The 16,881-nt window shown below is 52.5% G+C and overlaps 1 protein-coding gene across 1 annotated transcript in view; it reads right to left on the reverse strand.

Annotated features, from left to right (window-relative positions):
- The window catches only part of PIK3R6 (phosphoinositide-3-kinase regulatory subunit 6), a 35,041-nt gene that overhangs the window by 13,092 nt on the left and 5,068 nt on the right, over positions 1–16,881 (reverse strand). The window contains exons 2-6 of the mRNA XM_071573516.1: positions 7,973–8,102; positions 5,393–5,476; positions 4,228–4,319; positions 2,138–2,206; positions 1,481–1,613 (exon numbers count right to left, since the gene is read on the reverse strand). Of these exons, the coding sequence (XP_071429617.1) occupies positions 1,481–1,613; positions 2,138–2,206; positions 4,228–4,319; positions 5,393–5,476; positions 7,973–7,985 (391 nt within the window). The 5' untranslated portion in view covers positions 7,986–8,102. The remainder of the gene's footprint in view (positions 1–1,480; positions 1,614–2,137; positions 2,207–4,227; positions 4,320–5,392; positions 5,477–7,972; positions 8,103–16,881) is intronic.

The following is a 16,881-nucleotide window of genomic DNA, read 5'->3' on the forward strand; positions in this document are numbered from 1 at the left end:
ATTACGAGCTTGGAAGCGGAGTCAGGAGCAGGAGGAAGAGCCCTACTCATGGCCTCCCTCCCAGGGCCACAGGGAGGGACGTTGTTTGGGGTTTCTGAATCAGGAGAAATGGATTTTACCCTCACCCAGCTCTGGGGAGGGGAAGATACACCCACCTGGCATTGCTCAGGTACAATCATCTTGTGAACCTTGTGGTGCTCTATGGGAAGCCCCACTGGAGATCCCCATCTCCCCACATTGAATCATTCCTTTATCAGAAATCAGGTGAGATAAAGGTGGACCTTGGAGCTCCAGATAAAGGAGGGAAGGGTGGTTTGGGTGATGGGGATAAGCTGAGAATACCAAAAATGGCACTTAAATTTTCCACCAGGTTTCTCATGTTTTACTTTGCCCTCACAGGGTGTCTGCACCTTGCCCTGTTTTAAAGGATAACTTTTAAAGACTCCCATTAAAGAAAACTGTAACAAGAACTTTGAAAAGCAATGTGGAGAAAAAGGGAAACAAAGCTGTCCTCTGGCTTGCTTTCTAGAAGGGACTGTTGTCTGCAGACTCTACTGACATTTCAGTGTGTACACCCTCCTGCACAGGTACTGCAGGGACAGCCCATGCTGGGCAGATGCAACTCAGTCTCAGATGGAAAATTCACTTTGCAAAAAGGAGATCTCCACAAAACGTACCAAGATGCCCAGACTGGGAGCAGAAACATGCTGTGTCCCATAGAGACATAGAATAGAATATCCTGAGTCAGAAGGAGCCCACAAGGATCACTGAGCCCAACTCTTGGCCCTGCACAGACACCCCAACAATCTCACCCTGTGCCTGAGAGTGTTGTTCAAACACTCCTGGAGCTCTGGCAGCCTTGGGGCTGTGCCCACTGCCCTGGGGAGCCTGCTCAGTGCCCACCACCCTCTGGGGGAAGAACCTTTTCTTGATATCCAACTCAACTCTGCCCTGACAAAACTTTAGCCATTCCTTCAAGTCCTGACACTGGTCACAAGAGTGAAGAGTTTGGTACCTGCCCTTCCACTGCCCTTTGGGAAGATGTTGAAGACCCCAATGAGACCTGACCTCAGTCTCTTCTTCTCCATACTGAACAAACCAAGTGACCTCAGTACTCCTCATAAGGCAGAGGGTGTATATATATACTTGACCTTGGATGGGCTGGGCTTGACTCTGGTATGTCTACACTGACAGCAGGATGACCCCAAAGTTTTCTGCTGGGAACTAAGGCTCAACAGCCTGAAGTCAGGAGAGGAGAACCCTCCCACCCAAATGCATCCCAAAACCCCCAAGCATTTGGCCATCTGCCTGCCATGGCTCATTGCAAAGGTCAGCTCAGGTATGGAAATCTCTCCAAATCCCCATGAGCTGGTTTTGGCTGAGGTGATGTTGATTTTCCTCATGACACCCCAGCGCCGTTGCCTCAAGGGCCCATCCATTCCCTGTGCCCTGCAGGGATAGAGCAGGGGAACCCTCATACCTGGAGCTGTCCTTTCCATCTTCAGTCTGGTGGCATAGTCCAGCCCAATGGTGCAGAAAGGCTTGGGCAGGGTCAGCAGCTTCTTACAGAAGTCATACACTCTGTCACAGAGCTCGTCAGAGATGCAGGGAGCCTGCAGAGAGACAAGGAGATGGCACTGGCAGTGATTTCAAATGCTACTCTCTCCCCAGAGTCCAGGCTCGGAGGGCACAGAGCTAAACCAAATTCAGTATGGATTTAAATGCAAAATGAAGCAGAATCAGGACTTACAATGTTTGAAAACATCCAGCAGTAAGCACTGAAGGATGTGGAGACTTTTTGTACCAGGTTGTGGCTTTCTGCACCACCAGGCATCTAAACACCTCTACAAAAGTGGGTCAGCTGAAAGGACCTGTCACTCCTGTACATGTCACACTGACAGAGTCTCAGCCACCAAACAGCACATTAGGAAATACACAATTGAGTCCACCCATGGTAGTCCCAGGGCTTTGCTGGGCAGGTACTGGGCTATTCCAGCACAGGAACAGGTTCTGGGTGACTGGAAGTGGCCCCTCCTGTGGCCCAACACACGAACAGGTTCTGAGTGATTTTAAGTGGCCCCTCCTGTGGCTTCTGATTTCCCTGGATCCTGCCCCAGTGAAGCCCACGGTAGGTTACCTTGATCAAGGTGTACATCAGCGTGTGCAGCAAGGGGATGATGTAATGTCTGAAGTCACCTCGCTCTGCCTGTGGAAGCAGAAGCCACAGTTAGTGCCTGACAGGATCCCAGGCTGGGCACCAGCACTGGGAATGGGCTCCCAGAGCTCCCAGGATGTGCTGGGTTCTGTCTCTCAGCAGCTCAGACACACAAGGTGAGCATGGGTACACATCCTGGCAAAGGGGGGATGGTCCCTGGGTGTCAAGGTGGGGTTTGGGATCCCCCCACAGGTTTTAGTGTGGGCAAGATGTCCCTGGAAGGTGCAAGGTGATGGACCACACAGCCACAGTGGGAGAGGGAGAACAAAGGTTTCTAACTGACCTCCTTCGTGTTGCAAAAGCTCATGTGGGAAGTCAAAACCTCTGGGAAAATCTGTCTTACTTTTGGTGGGTGTGGGACCAGAGTGCACAGGGAGGAGAGATCTTCTTGTCCCCCCATCTGGCCCATGGGAAGCCAGATGGATGCTAAAGCTGACACAGATCTGGCCCCTCTCTACAGCCTGGTCTGGCTCTAACAACAGCTCCAGCAACAGGAATGCCCCTGGATAAACCTGGGAAAGGTATTTCCACCCCAAAGATATTTCTAGCCCCTTTCTTCAGGGCTGATGGATCCAAGTTAAACAGAACTGATGGCAGCAAAGCTTTACAAGTGATCAATTAAATGAATAATACTGAATTGCTGAGACCAATTGATATTTACCCTGGAGGAAGTCAAGTATGAAATTGCTAAATTATCAACTATGGTTGGTACTGATGGCTCAGAGCTGCTACAGTACCAGAGAAATGAAAAAAAAAAAACAAACCCAACCAAGTGACAGAGATTTCCAGGAAGAGCTTCAGGGAGATGAAGAAAATTACAAAGCAGGAGCACTGACACCTGTCTTGGGCAAGGAAAGATATCAGTAGCAGAGTGGTAATAGATATGACAAGGTCTGACATGGCTTTATCAGGGGAAAGCAGCACTCAAGCCTTTGGGGAATCCTTGCATTGACAGCCAAGGGTCATGTGGGTGTTCCTGTCCATGTGGATTTGCAAAAGCTGCTGGGTAAGATCCCTTCCCAAGGCACTGATGGAAGCTGAACTACCACAGCAGGAGACAAAGAGCCTGCAAATAGTCTCAGAGCTGCCAAAAGGTGGAAAACTGGGCTTGGGAATAACTGCTGGATGTTCTCAGCACAGGGATCTGCACTGGGCTGGTGTGGCCTCAACAAGTGTAGAGGGAGGGAGGTGGCAGCCTCTGCAGGGCTGCTCCACCCTCCCAGATCAGAAGGAGAGGTTAGTAAAGATGCAGAGAAAATAGTTCAGGGAGGTTTGTGCACAGAGAATGAGGAGTGGGGGCTCATCAGTGGGGTGAGGAGCAGGAGAGGAACAGGGTCTGACCCTCCCTGCACTGGAATGAGAGCACTGGGTAAAATGAGGCAGGTTCACAAGAAAGAAAAAGGCCTTTTTCTCCACATGACTCCTCAGCAAACCACAAACCAGATCACACTGGGATGCTGAGAGTGCTAAAAGTTTATCCAAGGCCAGAAAATGACAAACTAAAGCAATGAAACTAAAAACCCATCACAGGTTTTCACCAGCTGCTCCCGGGACAGGATCCTGGGTTTGGTGTTTCATTAGAGTGGGTGATGTGGAGGAGTAATTTCCACTCTACCTGTGACCAGAGCTGGTGGGGTGGGATGAGGGAGATTTGGGGTGGTTGGAGGAGTTTAGCACTGTGCTATTTGCAAACTGTGAGGGCCTGGCTGCCTTTGGCTGCTGTGACATTCAGAAGCCTGGGGAGGTTTGTGGCTCTGCCCACAGCTGCCCATCATTTTTGGGACAAACCCTGGCCCCTGCAGCCACTGGCTGGGGACGAGCTACAGCTCTGCCCTGGTGACCCACAGGGTTTTACACTCTGTGCTGAGCCACAGTCCCCAGCCAGGCTCAAGGCTCCTAAAAACATCTGTATGAGGTGCAGTTGAGTCCCCAGCCCTCTGCCCCCCAGCAGGGCACGTGCCTCGGAGGGGCCAAGCCTGGCACTCAGGGGACATCTCTGAGGTGGCACTCACCCTTTCCAGCTCCTTCACCAGGATCCTGACCACGACAGAGCTGTTACTGGGATTCTGGTCGATTTTTTTATGCAGGGTCCATCGCAGCATCCCTGAGAAGTGAAAGCCAGGAAAGGTCAGGTTGTCAAGCAGAGCAGTGAGGGATCAGGGTGTTTCACAGAGGAACCAGGAGACTTGGACACTGTTGCTGCAAAAATCACCCACTTGGATGCTGCACTGACATTACTATCAGATCTAAATCAGATTTCTCTGCTCTCTGCTTCAAGCATTGTTCCTCTGCATGGAGGACAAGTCGTGCTGCTTCCCTGATTCTGGATACATCATTGATGTATTGCATCTCTAATTCTGGGAAGCCTTTGGAAAAAGGTCCTAGAGATCCCAGGACTGGGGGACTGGAGAAAAACAAAGCAGGGCAATAGGCATGATTTGGTTTCCTGTTGCCTCTGTTGCTCTGTGTATCACTGCCTGTTTTCACAGCCTGCCCCAAGGAATTTGGGTTCCTGCTGGTCCCAGCACACAGCACCTGAACACTCACTACCAGCAGCACTCAGAGCAAGGACTACAAAGCAACTCAGTCCTGAGGATGTCAAGGCTCATTCTGAAAGAAAGTCAAATTTAATTAACTACAAAATAGTCTGTGCGGTCCAAGAAATATCAATTTTTTTCCAAATTAATTGGGTTTCCTAAGGCTGCAACAGTCCCGTGGCTGGCTCAGGTAGAGTTTCATCCTCCAAATCCATAACACAGAGAAATAACTGACTCCTCAGTGCATGGCAAAGTGACATCCCCAAGAAGAGACCTGGAGACTCCAACTCTGAGGTGTTGAGTGAGTTGGGTGGGCTGTGCCAGGAGTCAGTGTCTGAGCTGCATCGATGCCCCAGCTCAATGCTGGACTCCCTGAGCTAATGCAGGGTGGAAAGGATGCAAAAGCCATGCAGAGGATGGCAAAAACTGCTGGGCCTGGTGCACAGCAGGCACCAGGAGCTTGGCAAAGATCTGGCACCTCCAAGAGCAGGTTAGGAAGGGCAGAGCAGCACCAGGGAAGTGAAGCCACCGTCCCCTCATACTGGTACTGACTGAGAGAGGGGAGTAAGGGCATGTTGGGGCCCAGCAAACCCAGCAAGGCAGGCACTGCCCCCAGGGGGATGCCAGGGGTCTGTCTCACCTCTGTCACACTGGCAGGCCGGGTGGTGCCCATCCAGCTCCCGCAGCAGCGTCCGGACACGGCGCAGAATGTCCGACTCCACCTCTGTGGGGACAAACAGGACTTGAGCAGCCAAGGCAGCACCCCTGGGAGACTGGGATAACCCTGGGAAGGAGACACTGGTTTGGGTGCTCTGCACCCTCCCCACAGCCCTCAGGGTGGGTGTCTCAGCAGGTTTTAAACAAGGATGAGCCTCAATTGAAACAGAGCAGAGCTGCTGGAGCAGGGTGGGAATGCCACCCCATGGACTGGGGGCCCCTGGAGCCATACTGGAGGGCAGAGTGCTCCTGCAGGGCTGTGATGGTAGGGAGGCTCTGCAGAGGAATGCTCATGCAGGAGCTCTGCAGAGCCCTCCTCTCCCCCTGTTCACTAAAAAAAATCACACATTAAATATAGAAACTAACAAAATTAACCCACAACTTGGCACCAGAAATGTGCAGAAACACCTCTGCATTTTGGCACCGCATGGATTCAGCCTCAGCCTCACAAGGAGTACTCTGTCAACAAGGTCTGCTGCCCACACCAGCAGCTCACCCCTCATGGGAAACCCAGGCAGGGCCACCAGGCTGCCATGTCACCTCCTGCCTTCATCTGTGACCTCTCACAGCCTCTCCCTGACATGCCATCACCCACCCCTGGGCCCTGAGCACCTTCTGCTCCCCCGAGCAGGGATCCCAGGTAAGTGCCCCTGCCTGGAAACCACCACATGCACTTTGGACTCAACACACCCAAACTACATCCTGCTCTCAGTCAAAAATGTTTGACAACCTCAGCCCCAGTTTGGGGCACGACTTGTACGTGGGCTTGAGAGCATGAGCTCACTTGGGTGGCAGCTGTGAATAAACATCACCCCTGAAGACATGTGGGTAAAGGCCAGGAAGGCTTCAAGGTCCCTGTACCCCACCATGGTACTGCCTTTGTGTCCCTCCTTACACTGGGCTGCTCGTTCCCTACTGGCAAAATGATTCTTGCTCCTTTGTAATGAAAAAAAAGTATTATATAAAGTTGGGTATTATTAGGTGATGTTCTCCTTCTGTAAGGAATTGCAGGCTGGAGCAGCCAGAACATGGAATTGCAGGCTGGAGCAGCCAGAACATGGCCTGGTCCAGGGGAGGATCATTGAATCCCAGAATGGTTTGGGTTGGAAGGGACCTGGAAGATCATCTCTGCTGCCACCTCATCCCCAGCTCACAGAGCAGCATCATGGCCAGACACAGGACAAGCCACTCTTGCCCTCTCCAAGGCCAAGCTTGCAGTGTCAAAAGTCCAAAGACCAGGACACAGGGGCAGCAGACATGAACTCTGCCTGAAAGACAACTGAGAAATGCAAAATTTACAATATTGGGGATGGCCTATTCCTGAGTATAACCCAACAGTCAAAACAGTTCTCATTTACTGACTCCAGGGAGTGCATCCCTTAAGGATGTTTGTAGGGAGGATTCATTCAATCCAGGCTTCTGCAGAGCAGCACTTGCTGCTGGGGGTTCAGTCAGAGCTGTGTGAGGAAACAGCCCCACACTCAGGGTCCCAGCTATTCACATGCACTGAGGGACCTGCGTGTCTTCACAAGTGAAGCCCCATCTCTGCCAGCACAGTTTGTCATGGTACCCACACAGGGAGAAACTACAGTGCAAAAATCTCCCTTGAAATGGGGTTTTCCTCATTTTGGAAGTGTCATTTGGAGAAATGTCTTGGAAACTTGTATTTTCCCCCTTTCTTGTTTTTTTCTCCAGTGATTTTGTGAATTATAGAATCATAGAATCAATTGGGTTGGAAGAGACCTCTGAGATCATCAAGTCCAACCCTTGGTCCAACCCCACTTTGATTGCTCCTCCTTTGAAGCTCCTCAATTTCACTGTTCTGTTTAATGGTTTTTGCTCTCAGGGTTTATGCAATAATTGACTATAATTGAAATTTCCTGTTCTTTTCATTCATGTATGTTTTGAACAACCAGGGGAAGCTTTTCCTGAGCATTGATATAAATACACTCCTCCTAAATCAAAATAACCTCAGCCATGATACGCTGAGGTTTCTTCACGGGGAGCAGAGCGTCAAAGAGTTTGTTACAACAAAAACAAGATGCACTTTGATCTAAAAACAGCTTCAATCCATCAGCAACAAACAGTGGTGGCTCAGAAATTTAAAAAAATATTTCAGCACTGACATCCTGACCTCGGGGTGCCAGAAGATCAACAGCCCCTTGTGAAACAGCGTGGAAATAAAACATGGTGGGGAGAAAATGGATGGAAATAAAACACAAAACTGCTTTAAAACTCAAATGTGAAGGGTTGTCAGTCCTGAAGCTTTCAAAGTGCTCCACTACAGCAAATCTTTTGGCTTCATGAGTTCTGTCCAGCAGCATCTGCTGCAAAGAGCAAGGTCTGCCCAGCTTGGGTATCCACGTGCGTTCTTGGAGGATAATTGAGGCAGAAGAAGGTGGGTGAGGTGGGTGAGGTGGGTGTGGTGGGTGAGGTGGGTGAGGTGGGTTCATTCATTGGGATCCCCCCGCCCCAGCACCCCGGGGGGTTCAGCATCACCCACCTGTGCTCTCCATGGCCGAGCTGGGGTTGCAGCACAGGGTGGGCACGGCGGCCGTGGGGCGTCTGCGACGGGGTGAGTGCTCAGCTGCTCCTCACTGCACACGGGCATGGCCTTGGGTCCCGTGTCTTGCCTGCACAAAATCAGGCCAAATTGGCTCAGGTTGGTATTGGAGATCAGGGTCAGCCTGAAGTTTAGCTGGGACTACAAAGTCACCAGGACACAGAGGGCATGGGACCCCTGTGGAGATGCCCAGGAGGGAGGCCTGTGGTAACCACAGGCTGTGTTTTGCTGTAGAAACCTTCAGAACCCATCTGAATATTTGGCCCTCAAAGTCTCCTGCAGCAAGGAGGCCCCCAGGGATGAGCATCAGCAACACTGAGAAGAGCAGGACTTAGGAAGAAATCTTCTATTTAGATCAAACTGAGTATGAAATGCAAAGCCAAAAGGAAAAAAAAAAGCCTAAATTTCCATGAGTTTTTTATGCTTCTTGCTCATCCACTGCCATCCTGATCCCAGAGAAAGAAACCCCGGGGAAAGCTCAGGAGACAGAGGGAAGGCAGCCTGGAGCCAGAGAGCTTCCCTTGCCCTTCAGTATTGTTCTCTTCTAAGAAAGGGAAAAAAAAAAAAGCCCAAGAGCTGAGGAGGAAGGAAGGGAGATTTCCCTGTGACATGACTACAATCAGGCTGTGGAGCCACTACAGGGCAGGCACAGGGGAGCAGAGGAGAAACCAGCATCTTCTGTGTGAATTATCCCCTCAGAGATGCTCAGCTGCAGCCATGTACCCACAAGTGGGTCCTCCTGGCACATTATGGTCCTGCCCCCCCGGTACCCATTGCAAGGCAGCATCTCCCCCAGTGTGTGTCCCACTCCCCTCTCCCTGTCCACGGGCACAGCAACAACCACAGGGCTGTGCTGCCTGTAATTACAGCTGGAGTGAAGTGCAGCACCACATCCAGCATCTCTAGATTGAGGCTCTTCCAGCCTGCAGATTTGGTCTTCTCTTCTTGTCTTTAGGGATGGAAAGAAAGCCCCAACCCACAGCTCTGAATTTTGTGATTTCCCTGAAACACCCAGGGAGTCCAACTCCAGCGAGCCCCAAACCAGCCACCGGCCCTCTGTGTCCCTCCAGGCATGGTCAGCCCATCAGTCCACGCTTGTCTTTGCTCCATTTAGAACTTGCTCTATTTAATTTGTAGATTAGGACTTTACCCAGGTAGCTCGTAAATCTGTAAATATCCATCTGCAAATCCAACAGCTCTGCAGCCACAGGAGGAGGTGGATGGACACGTGTGGGAGTGCCCCTGTCACACACCATGAGCCCTGACAGCATCTTGCTCACAGCAGCTTCCAGAACCCCATTAAAGGTTTCCTTCAGTATGTGAAGTCTTCAGAACCCACCCCAGCCCCATGTGACCTCTGTTCTTGATCCCCTGGCTGGGTAAGGGCTTGCCATGGAGCCACTCCAGCAGATTTCCACCACCTGACAAGCATCAGCACTTCAGGGGCAGCTCCAGCCATGGCTGACAGCAAAGAGGGCAAGGGAGGCGAGGACAGGAGGCCACCTCCAGGCCAGGAGCTCACTGCAGTCACCCCTCTGCCTCTGCCTGCACAGTTGGCAGGCAGTTTAGTCCAGTGCTGGGAGCAGGGAGGAGATGCCAACTCTCCTGCAGTTCAGCTTGATGCCTGATACCTCAGAACTGCATCCCTGTGGCACATGGACACAACTGCAGTGATGGATGTGCCCTTTCCCCCAAGGTGACTACCTTGGGGACAGCAGAGGTGTGAAGCAAGGCAGAGGGTATCGATCAAGGTCAGGAAAGCACCTCCCCTTCTGCACCCCACGCTGATGGCTGCCTGTGGCTGAGCTGTAGTGTTGCCCACAGGCTGTTCCTGTCTGTGACACAGTCACCTGCTTTCCCGCTGGCACCCACATTGCCCAGTTCAGGCACCAGCTGACTGCATGGATGTTCTCAGCAGAGCAGTGGGTACGGGAAGGGACGCCCTCACAGCCCGGGCACCGCTGGCCACAGCGCTAACAGCCCACACCAAGCACCAGCCCTGAGTCTGTGGCCAATGAGGACCTGCTTCCACAGGCAGAACTGGGATGTGCCTCCTGGAATGGACAAGGAGGGCTTTGCTTCCATAGGCAGAACTGGGATGTGCCTCCTGGAATGGACAAGGAGGGCTTTGCTTCCACAGGCAGAACTGGGATGTGCCTCCTGGAATGGACAAGGAGGGCTTGGCTTCCACAGGCAGAACTGGGATGTGCCTCCTGGAATGGACAGGGAGGGCTTGGCTTCCACAGGCAGAACTGGGATGGGCCTCCTGGAATGGACAAGGAGGGCTTTGCTTCCACAGGCAGAACTGGGATGTGCCTCCTGGAATGGACAAGGAGGGCTTTGCTTCCATAGGCAGAACTGGGATGTGCCTCCTGGAATGGACAAAGAGGGCTTTGCTTCCACAGGCAGAATTGGGATGGGCCTCCTGGAATGGACAAGGAGGGCTTTGCTTCCACAGGCAGAACTGGGATGTGCCTCCTGGAATGGACAAGGAGGGCTTGGCTTCCACAGGCAGTACTGGGATGTGCCTCCTGGAATGGACAGGGAGGGCTTGGCTTCCACAGGCAGAACTGGGATGTGCCTCCTGGAATGGACAACAAGGGCTTGGCTTCCACAGGCAGAACTGGGATGTGCACCCTGGTATGCCAAGATCTGGGCCAGAGGAGAACATCAATTAAGTCTCCTCATTTCAAAATTTACAGCTCACCCTCTTGAATCAGTGGCTATAAAGGGGAATGGTGTTCCTGATCCTTGCTTACATAAGAGCACCAAATGCTATAGAGCAGCATTACACAGATGATGAGCTGGTTGGCAGTGCCATGGTGAAAATTCAATTTCCTGCTGAGAAAAGCACTGGGGGCCCCCAAGCCATGGGAGACCCAAAGGCTCCGTGCCAAGCAGCAGAGCTGGGGCTGCACTCTGGGCTCCTCTGCCACCTGCCTGCTGAAGGAAACAGCCCGTGCTAAATGTGGCCGTGGTTCTCCACATCCGCATCCTACCTGCCTGTGCGTGGGAGGGGAGCTGGTGACCAAACGTGAGACTTGTGTGACAGCACTTGGTTTCCAAATTTAGCAAAGGGCTCAGTAGGACCAGATGAATCTGAGCTCCTGCTGCCTGAGAAACTTTAGTTCTCTCTTCACCTGTCTGCTTAAAAAGTGCTCATTTTCCTCACTGCTTGGGTGTCCTAAGAAAATTCAACATAAAATGACAAAATATGATCCCTGGCAGGTTCAGAATCCAGTCACACTGTCTGTGGGAAGACAGGTAAGTGTCATATCAGAAAAGTCATGAAAGGACATACATAGGAACAGACTGGTGAGGTAGACTGGGGTCAGTCTGGTTCCTGCCAGGTACCAGCCACTTGTTCTCACTTGGCCTGGCACAGAAACCTAAATGAGCAGAAAATCACCCCTTTTCATTGGTGGTGTTTTCTGCTTGCTTTGCTCCCAAGGGTGAGGGTACCAGGGCCACTAAAGGAGGAGGAGGGATGAGGATGGGACTACATCAGCCCCAGTTTGGAGCAGTTTGGACAGCAGGACCACATTTGCCCTCCCCAGCTGTGACAGACAGGGATGCTGCTTGTCTCTCTCTCCTGAACTTCATGAGGACTTTTCCAACAACCACTGGTCCTGCAGTCACCTCAACACAAATTCAACCCCAGTCATGTGGAGAGGAAGGATTTGAAGCTGAAGGAGCCTATTCTGCAGCCAAGGACTAAATTCTGCCTTTGTGCAGAGCATTGACACAGTTCCCTCCTGCAGACTTAGATGCTGCTCCCCAGCCAATGTGCCTGGGTAGTTTTTGGATGACATTAATGAAGCCAGGCTGGTGTCTGTCAAATGACCTGACCTTGGAACCTTTTGTGACGAACAGAGAGTGACAAGGGGCCAAGCCCCAACCTGGGCACCCCTGGGAAGGCTGACCATGTCTCACCTGGCAGGGGGGATTCCTTGAACATGACGTAGAAGATGTGTGCCACTGCAGGGACACAACAACCCTCTGGAGCTCCAGTTAGACTTGCTGATTTGGGTGAAAACCTGTTTTAGCAGAGGATGTGTGGAACTGCAGGCACACACCATGGAGACCACAGTGCTGGTGTCAGAGCTGTGGGAGAGACCTCTCACTGGCACCCAGAAACCTGGGGGGCAGCAGGATCCCTATCACTGCACCAGGAGCTTTCTTGGCTTGCTGGGACAGGATCAATCCCCATGCCCACCCTGTGCCACCTGCCTGCCCCACTGTTCCCAGGACACATCTGCCATAAATCCCCTGGGAGACCAGACACTACAGCCTGGGATGTGATGCTTTGACAACTCCTTCTCTGGAGAAGATGGAGACGGGTGTCCCTCCATCCTCTGCCTTCAGGGACAAGCCTCTTCCTGATGGACCCTTTTGGTCACAGACCACAGGGGTAAAGATCCTGGTTACAGCCACCTCGGTGCTTTGTGTCACTGAGCCCTGACCCCTGCCATGCTGTGAGCCAGAGGAGCCCCCACCATGCCCAAGGTGTGCTCAGGAACTGTGTGGGGATCAATGGCAGGTGCAGAGAAGTGTCTGAGCTCCACTCCAGCTCCCCTTCTCATCCATGGATCCAGGCAATCCAGCTCCCACTCTTTCAGGTTTGAACTGCTGCCCTGGAGTCTCATGCAGGGACACTCAGCCAAGGGGACTTCACTGAGTCCCTGGCACCAGACCCTCAACATTAATTGTGCCTCATCCCAAGATCCCAACACAGCAGACAGTACTTGCTGCTGACCCACAGGAAGGGGTGCACCAGCCATCAGGATCCCCACTACAGGCAGCCCTCTCTGCCCTCCTCACTCTCCAGAAATGACTGATCCCTGGCAAAAGTACAGAGAATTGTCCCAGTTTCTGGGGATGGAATCTGCACTGGTCCTTGTGCCTGGTGGACTCACTCAGACCTTTCACCCGGGCCCTTCTGTCCAGCAGGTGGGGTGGGATCCCCCCAGCCTGGCCCTGCACTGTCCCCACTGCAGGGGGGACTCTGCCCCAAAGCAGCACAGCTCGGGCTGCACTCACCTTCCCCTGCGATCTCCCAGCTCTCAGGAACGCCGCTCCCTTTGGGGCACACGACCTTCCCAGCAGGCACATTGGGAGAGGAGGAGGAGGAGGGAGGAGGCAGTGGCAGGTCGGGCACAGCCGAAGGGCTCCGGCTCCTTGGCCGAGTGCAGCAGGTGAGGTCTGGGTGGCGACACAGCGATTCCTACTGATCCCTCCAGCAGATCCCTACGGCATCTCCAGCGGAGCCCACGCGCGATGCTGCCGAACTCAGCGCTCGCTGCTGCTCCTCGTGCCCGTGCCTGAGCTCGGCAGTGCCCACAGCCCTCACCCCCGGCACAGGAAGGCTCGCAGGTCCCAGCACACACACCCATGGGGCGCTGGTAGACGAGCTGAGGGGAAATGGGGCGGCTCAGGGTGTAAAGTAAGCCCTGCAAAACTGGTGGCAAGAGCCAGAATTCTCTCAGTTCCCTGATCACACCCGTGAGGATTTCTCTGCTTTCTGTCCTCCTCCTCCTCCTCCCGCCTTGGATCTCTTCCCATCCCTGCAGCAGACACATTTCATCCCGTAACTGGTTATTTTGCTGTCTGCCAGCTCAGCAAGACTAGAGACTTTTCTGCATTCATCCCACTTCTTTGCAGAGCTGCAAATCTCCACTTCCCCTGTGCAATTCTTAAAATACTCCTGGTATTCTGCTGGATTTTACTTAATTTGCAGGGAAAAAAAGGATGAAAAGTCACATTTCTCCCTTCAGGTTTCAATAACTGTGAGATTTGTAGAGAAAAAATATCTTAGTGACTCAAAAGTCACCTTCCCTGAGAGTTTGGGTCAGTTATATTCTTAAAAATTTGCATTGAAGGTACCCTGGAAACTGGTAGATAAACCCATGGATTAAAGGGTTTTGCAGCCTCATTCTCCTTTTCCAAAATACAAGGGGGATGGACACAAGCATGAGGAGGACCTGGCTGATCAGCAGGTGCTGAGTATCCCACAAGTGCCCTCTGAAGGGCAGCAGACTGTGGGGACACAGAGGTGGGGAGCAGTTTTTTGAAACTGTTGTTATTTTAAAAAATTAGAGCAGTTTCCTGCTCTATGTCATCTGAGATAATATAAAATGAAGTGCTGTCCCATTTAGGGGTGATGTCACCAGGGCTGGGATTCTCCAGCATCTGCCTCTCTCCTCACCTCTCCATCCTCCCCTTGTTCATCCCACTGCACCTCCCTTGTCTTAAGAAGAAGGTCCCCATTTCCTCTGGCCCAGTTGAGCACAAAGAAATAGTCACCTTCCTCCAGGGCTGTCCCCTCCCTGGTCCTTACAGCCAGGGAGGAATGGTGGGGACACCACACCAATGTCCTCTCCTTCCTCTGTCATTAGCAGGACAGACACCAAAGACCTTGTCAAAAGCTGGGTTTCAACAGATCACACATTACCCTGTTTGTTTTTTGGATGGGTCTGGGGGGTCCTATCTATGGCTGGGTGGGCACCACCAGGGTGTACAGACAGCAGATCACTGGCCCCTGTAGGATCATCCGTCCCTACTGCACAAAGAGACCAGGCTGAGCTTCCTGACCTCCACGAGGGAGGCTCCATGTTCACTCAGCCCTGGTTAGATTGCTTTAAATATATCATAGGCCATCACCCTTACAGGAGTCAGATTCCATCCCCTGCAGTCCCAAAGGCCCCTGGATCAGGCTCAGGACTATGTGGTCCTATGTCCTACACCAGGCAGGGTCCAGCTAACCACTTACCTCCCAGCACCCCTGAGCAGCTGTAGTCCAGGCAGAGGCAGCCAGAGCCAGGCATGGCACAGCCACAGCCTCCCCACCCACAGAGATGGAAGACAATGCACTGCCAGCAAACACCCAAAAGCCTTGACAGGTTGCAGGCAAAACCAGCCTGTCCAGCACCAGAGTTGAATCCTAGGAGGGCCCCTGGGCCATGTCCCAGCCCTCCAGCAGCTCACTGCCCCCTCCTGTTCCATTCTGCTGACCATTACAAACACAGACAGGTGGGATTGCCTCCACATCTGGAGCAACCACTGGAGGAACAGTCCATCTCTGCAGGAAAGCACATCCCTGACCCAAGAAAAGGGTATTTCTCTCTTAGCTCCATGGCAGGAGTTGAAGTTCAGCCCTTTGCGAGGCCACTGTGGTGAGACTGAAAGTGCAGTACAGAGGAACAGAGACATGTCCATCCAGGAGAGTCACATCAACCCCAACATAGTGGAGGGAAGTGACTCAGGCTGTCCCCTGCAGATATTCAATGTGGGGAAGCACAACCCCTCAAAAAGACATGCTGGTCTGTCTCCTGGGTTAACAAATCTGTAGAAATCACTAAAAAACAAAATTCCTAGACTAAGTGAAGCACATGAGACACAGTGATTCAGAAATATCTGAAGCCACAAAAGAAAACCTAAACCCAAACCTTTTGGCAGTGCAAGCAAGCCTAACAGCAAAGAGCAGACTCCCTTGGGAAGCTTGGTTGCACTATCCCGCCCTCTTCTCCAACATGTCTGGGCATCCTTTGCTGCCTGGCACACCCTGCCTTTGATCCTCAATGCCATTACCTGGAGCTCTGCTGACCACAGCAGGGATGGCCCCTCTCCCACCTCCCTGCCTCACCCAAGGACAGCAGTGACACAGCAGGGCAGTCACAGCCCTCGGAGCACACACGCTTGCTTTCTTTGAGTTATATTTAGTCCCACTCCAAAGCCAGGCTCTCCATGCCTCCTGCAGCCCTGTATTTAGTTACAAATTCACTACAGGGGTACATCAGAGTTTTCCTGTTGTTGTTTATCAGCTCAGCTACAGATACCAGCAAAGAAAACCCAGCACACTGCACAGGCACGAAGCATAGAAAGCTGCTCCCTTGGTCGTGCTCTCCCCTCTCCCCCATCCCACCATCTGTAACTGCCCTGATTCCCAACTCTTCCCATCCTGCAGCAGACCCCCTGGCTGGCTCCCAGTGCAAGGAAGGATTGTACAGATACCATTGTCAGCGAGGAGTGAGCTGTTCGGTGCTGGAGCGTCCTGAAGGGAGAGTGGAGAGTGCTCAGCAGTAGGGGAGACACACGAGCACAAGTACTCAGTGTTTCGTCATGAGATGACAGATGTCCTGTGGAGCAGCCCAGAATTCACCACCCCCGGCGCTGCCCTCCCCCTGCATTGCCTTTGGGTGAGACTGGTTATGAAAGTAGCACATCAGAGGCTCTGTCTAACATTACAGGAGTGCCTGCCCAGCCTGTGTTTCCTCCTGGATGATCTGGCAGGACTGACTGGAGCACAGGTATCAGATGGGAGTCAAAGGGAAATGGCTGAGTTCAAGGGCTATTTCCCCCAAGTGAACCTGAGGATCTGACAGTGCATCCTGGGCTGCTCAAAACTGCAGCTGGCAGCTCCTAGAATGCCAACCAGTTACTTCTGCAGAGCCAGAATCACCCCTTGCAGCAGGAGGGGCTGATGCTGCAGAGGAGTCCATCAGAGGCAGTTCTGACATCCTGTTTGCATCCTCCTCTTAAACCACGTCCGTCTGCCAGTGGAGCAAATACTATTTTTGGCCCCAATCCTGACCTCCAGCCCAGCTGCACAGCTCAGGTAGGAAAGCAAGACAAATGCAGCTTTCCAGCCTCCAGCCCTCCTTACTGTCCAACACCAGCAGCTCCAGGCTCCCCTGAGAACCTGAGCCTTGGCCAACACCCTCCATCTCCCGTTCCATCAGCTGCCCCAGAGATTGGGGTCTCAGTTCAAATGAAAACCAAGCAAAACTTTAGTTCTGAAACGCAAACCCCAGTGAAAGATCACCTGCCTCATTTCTGTTCCCATTCAGACA

The sequence above is a fragment of the Pithys albifrons genome, chromosome 19, assembly GCF_047495875.1.
Source record: "Pithys albifrons albifrons isolate INPA30051 chromosome 19, PitAlb_v1, whole genome shotgun sequence".
In the NCBI taxonomy this organism is placed as follows: domain Eukaryota; kingdom Metazoa; phylum Chordata; class Aves; order Passeriformes; family Thamnophilidae; genus Pithys; species Pithys albifrons.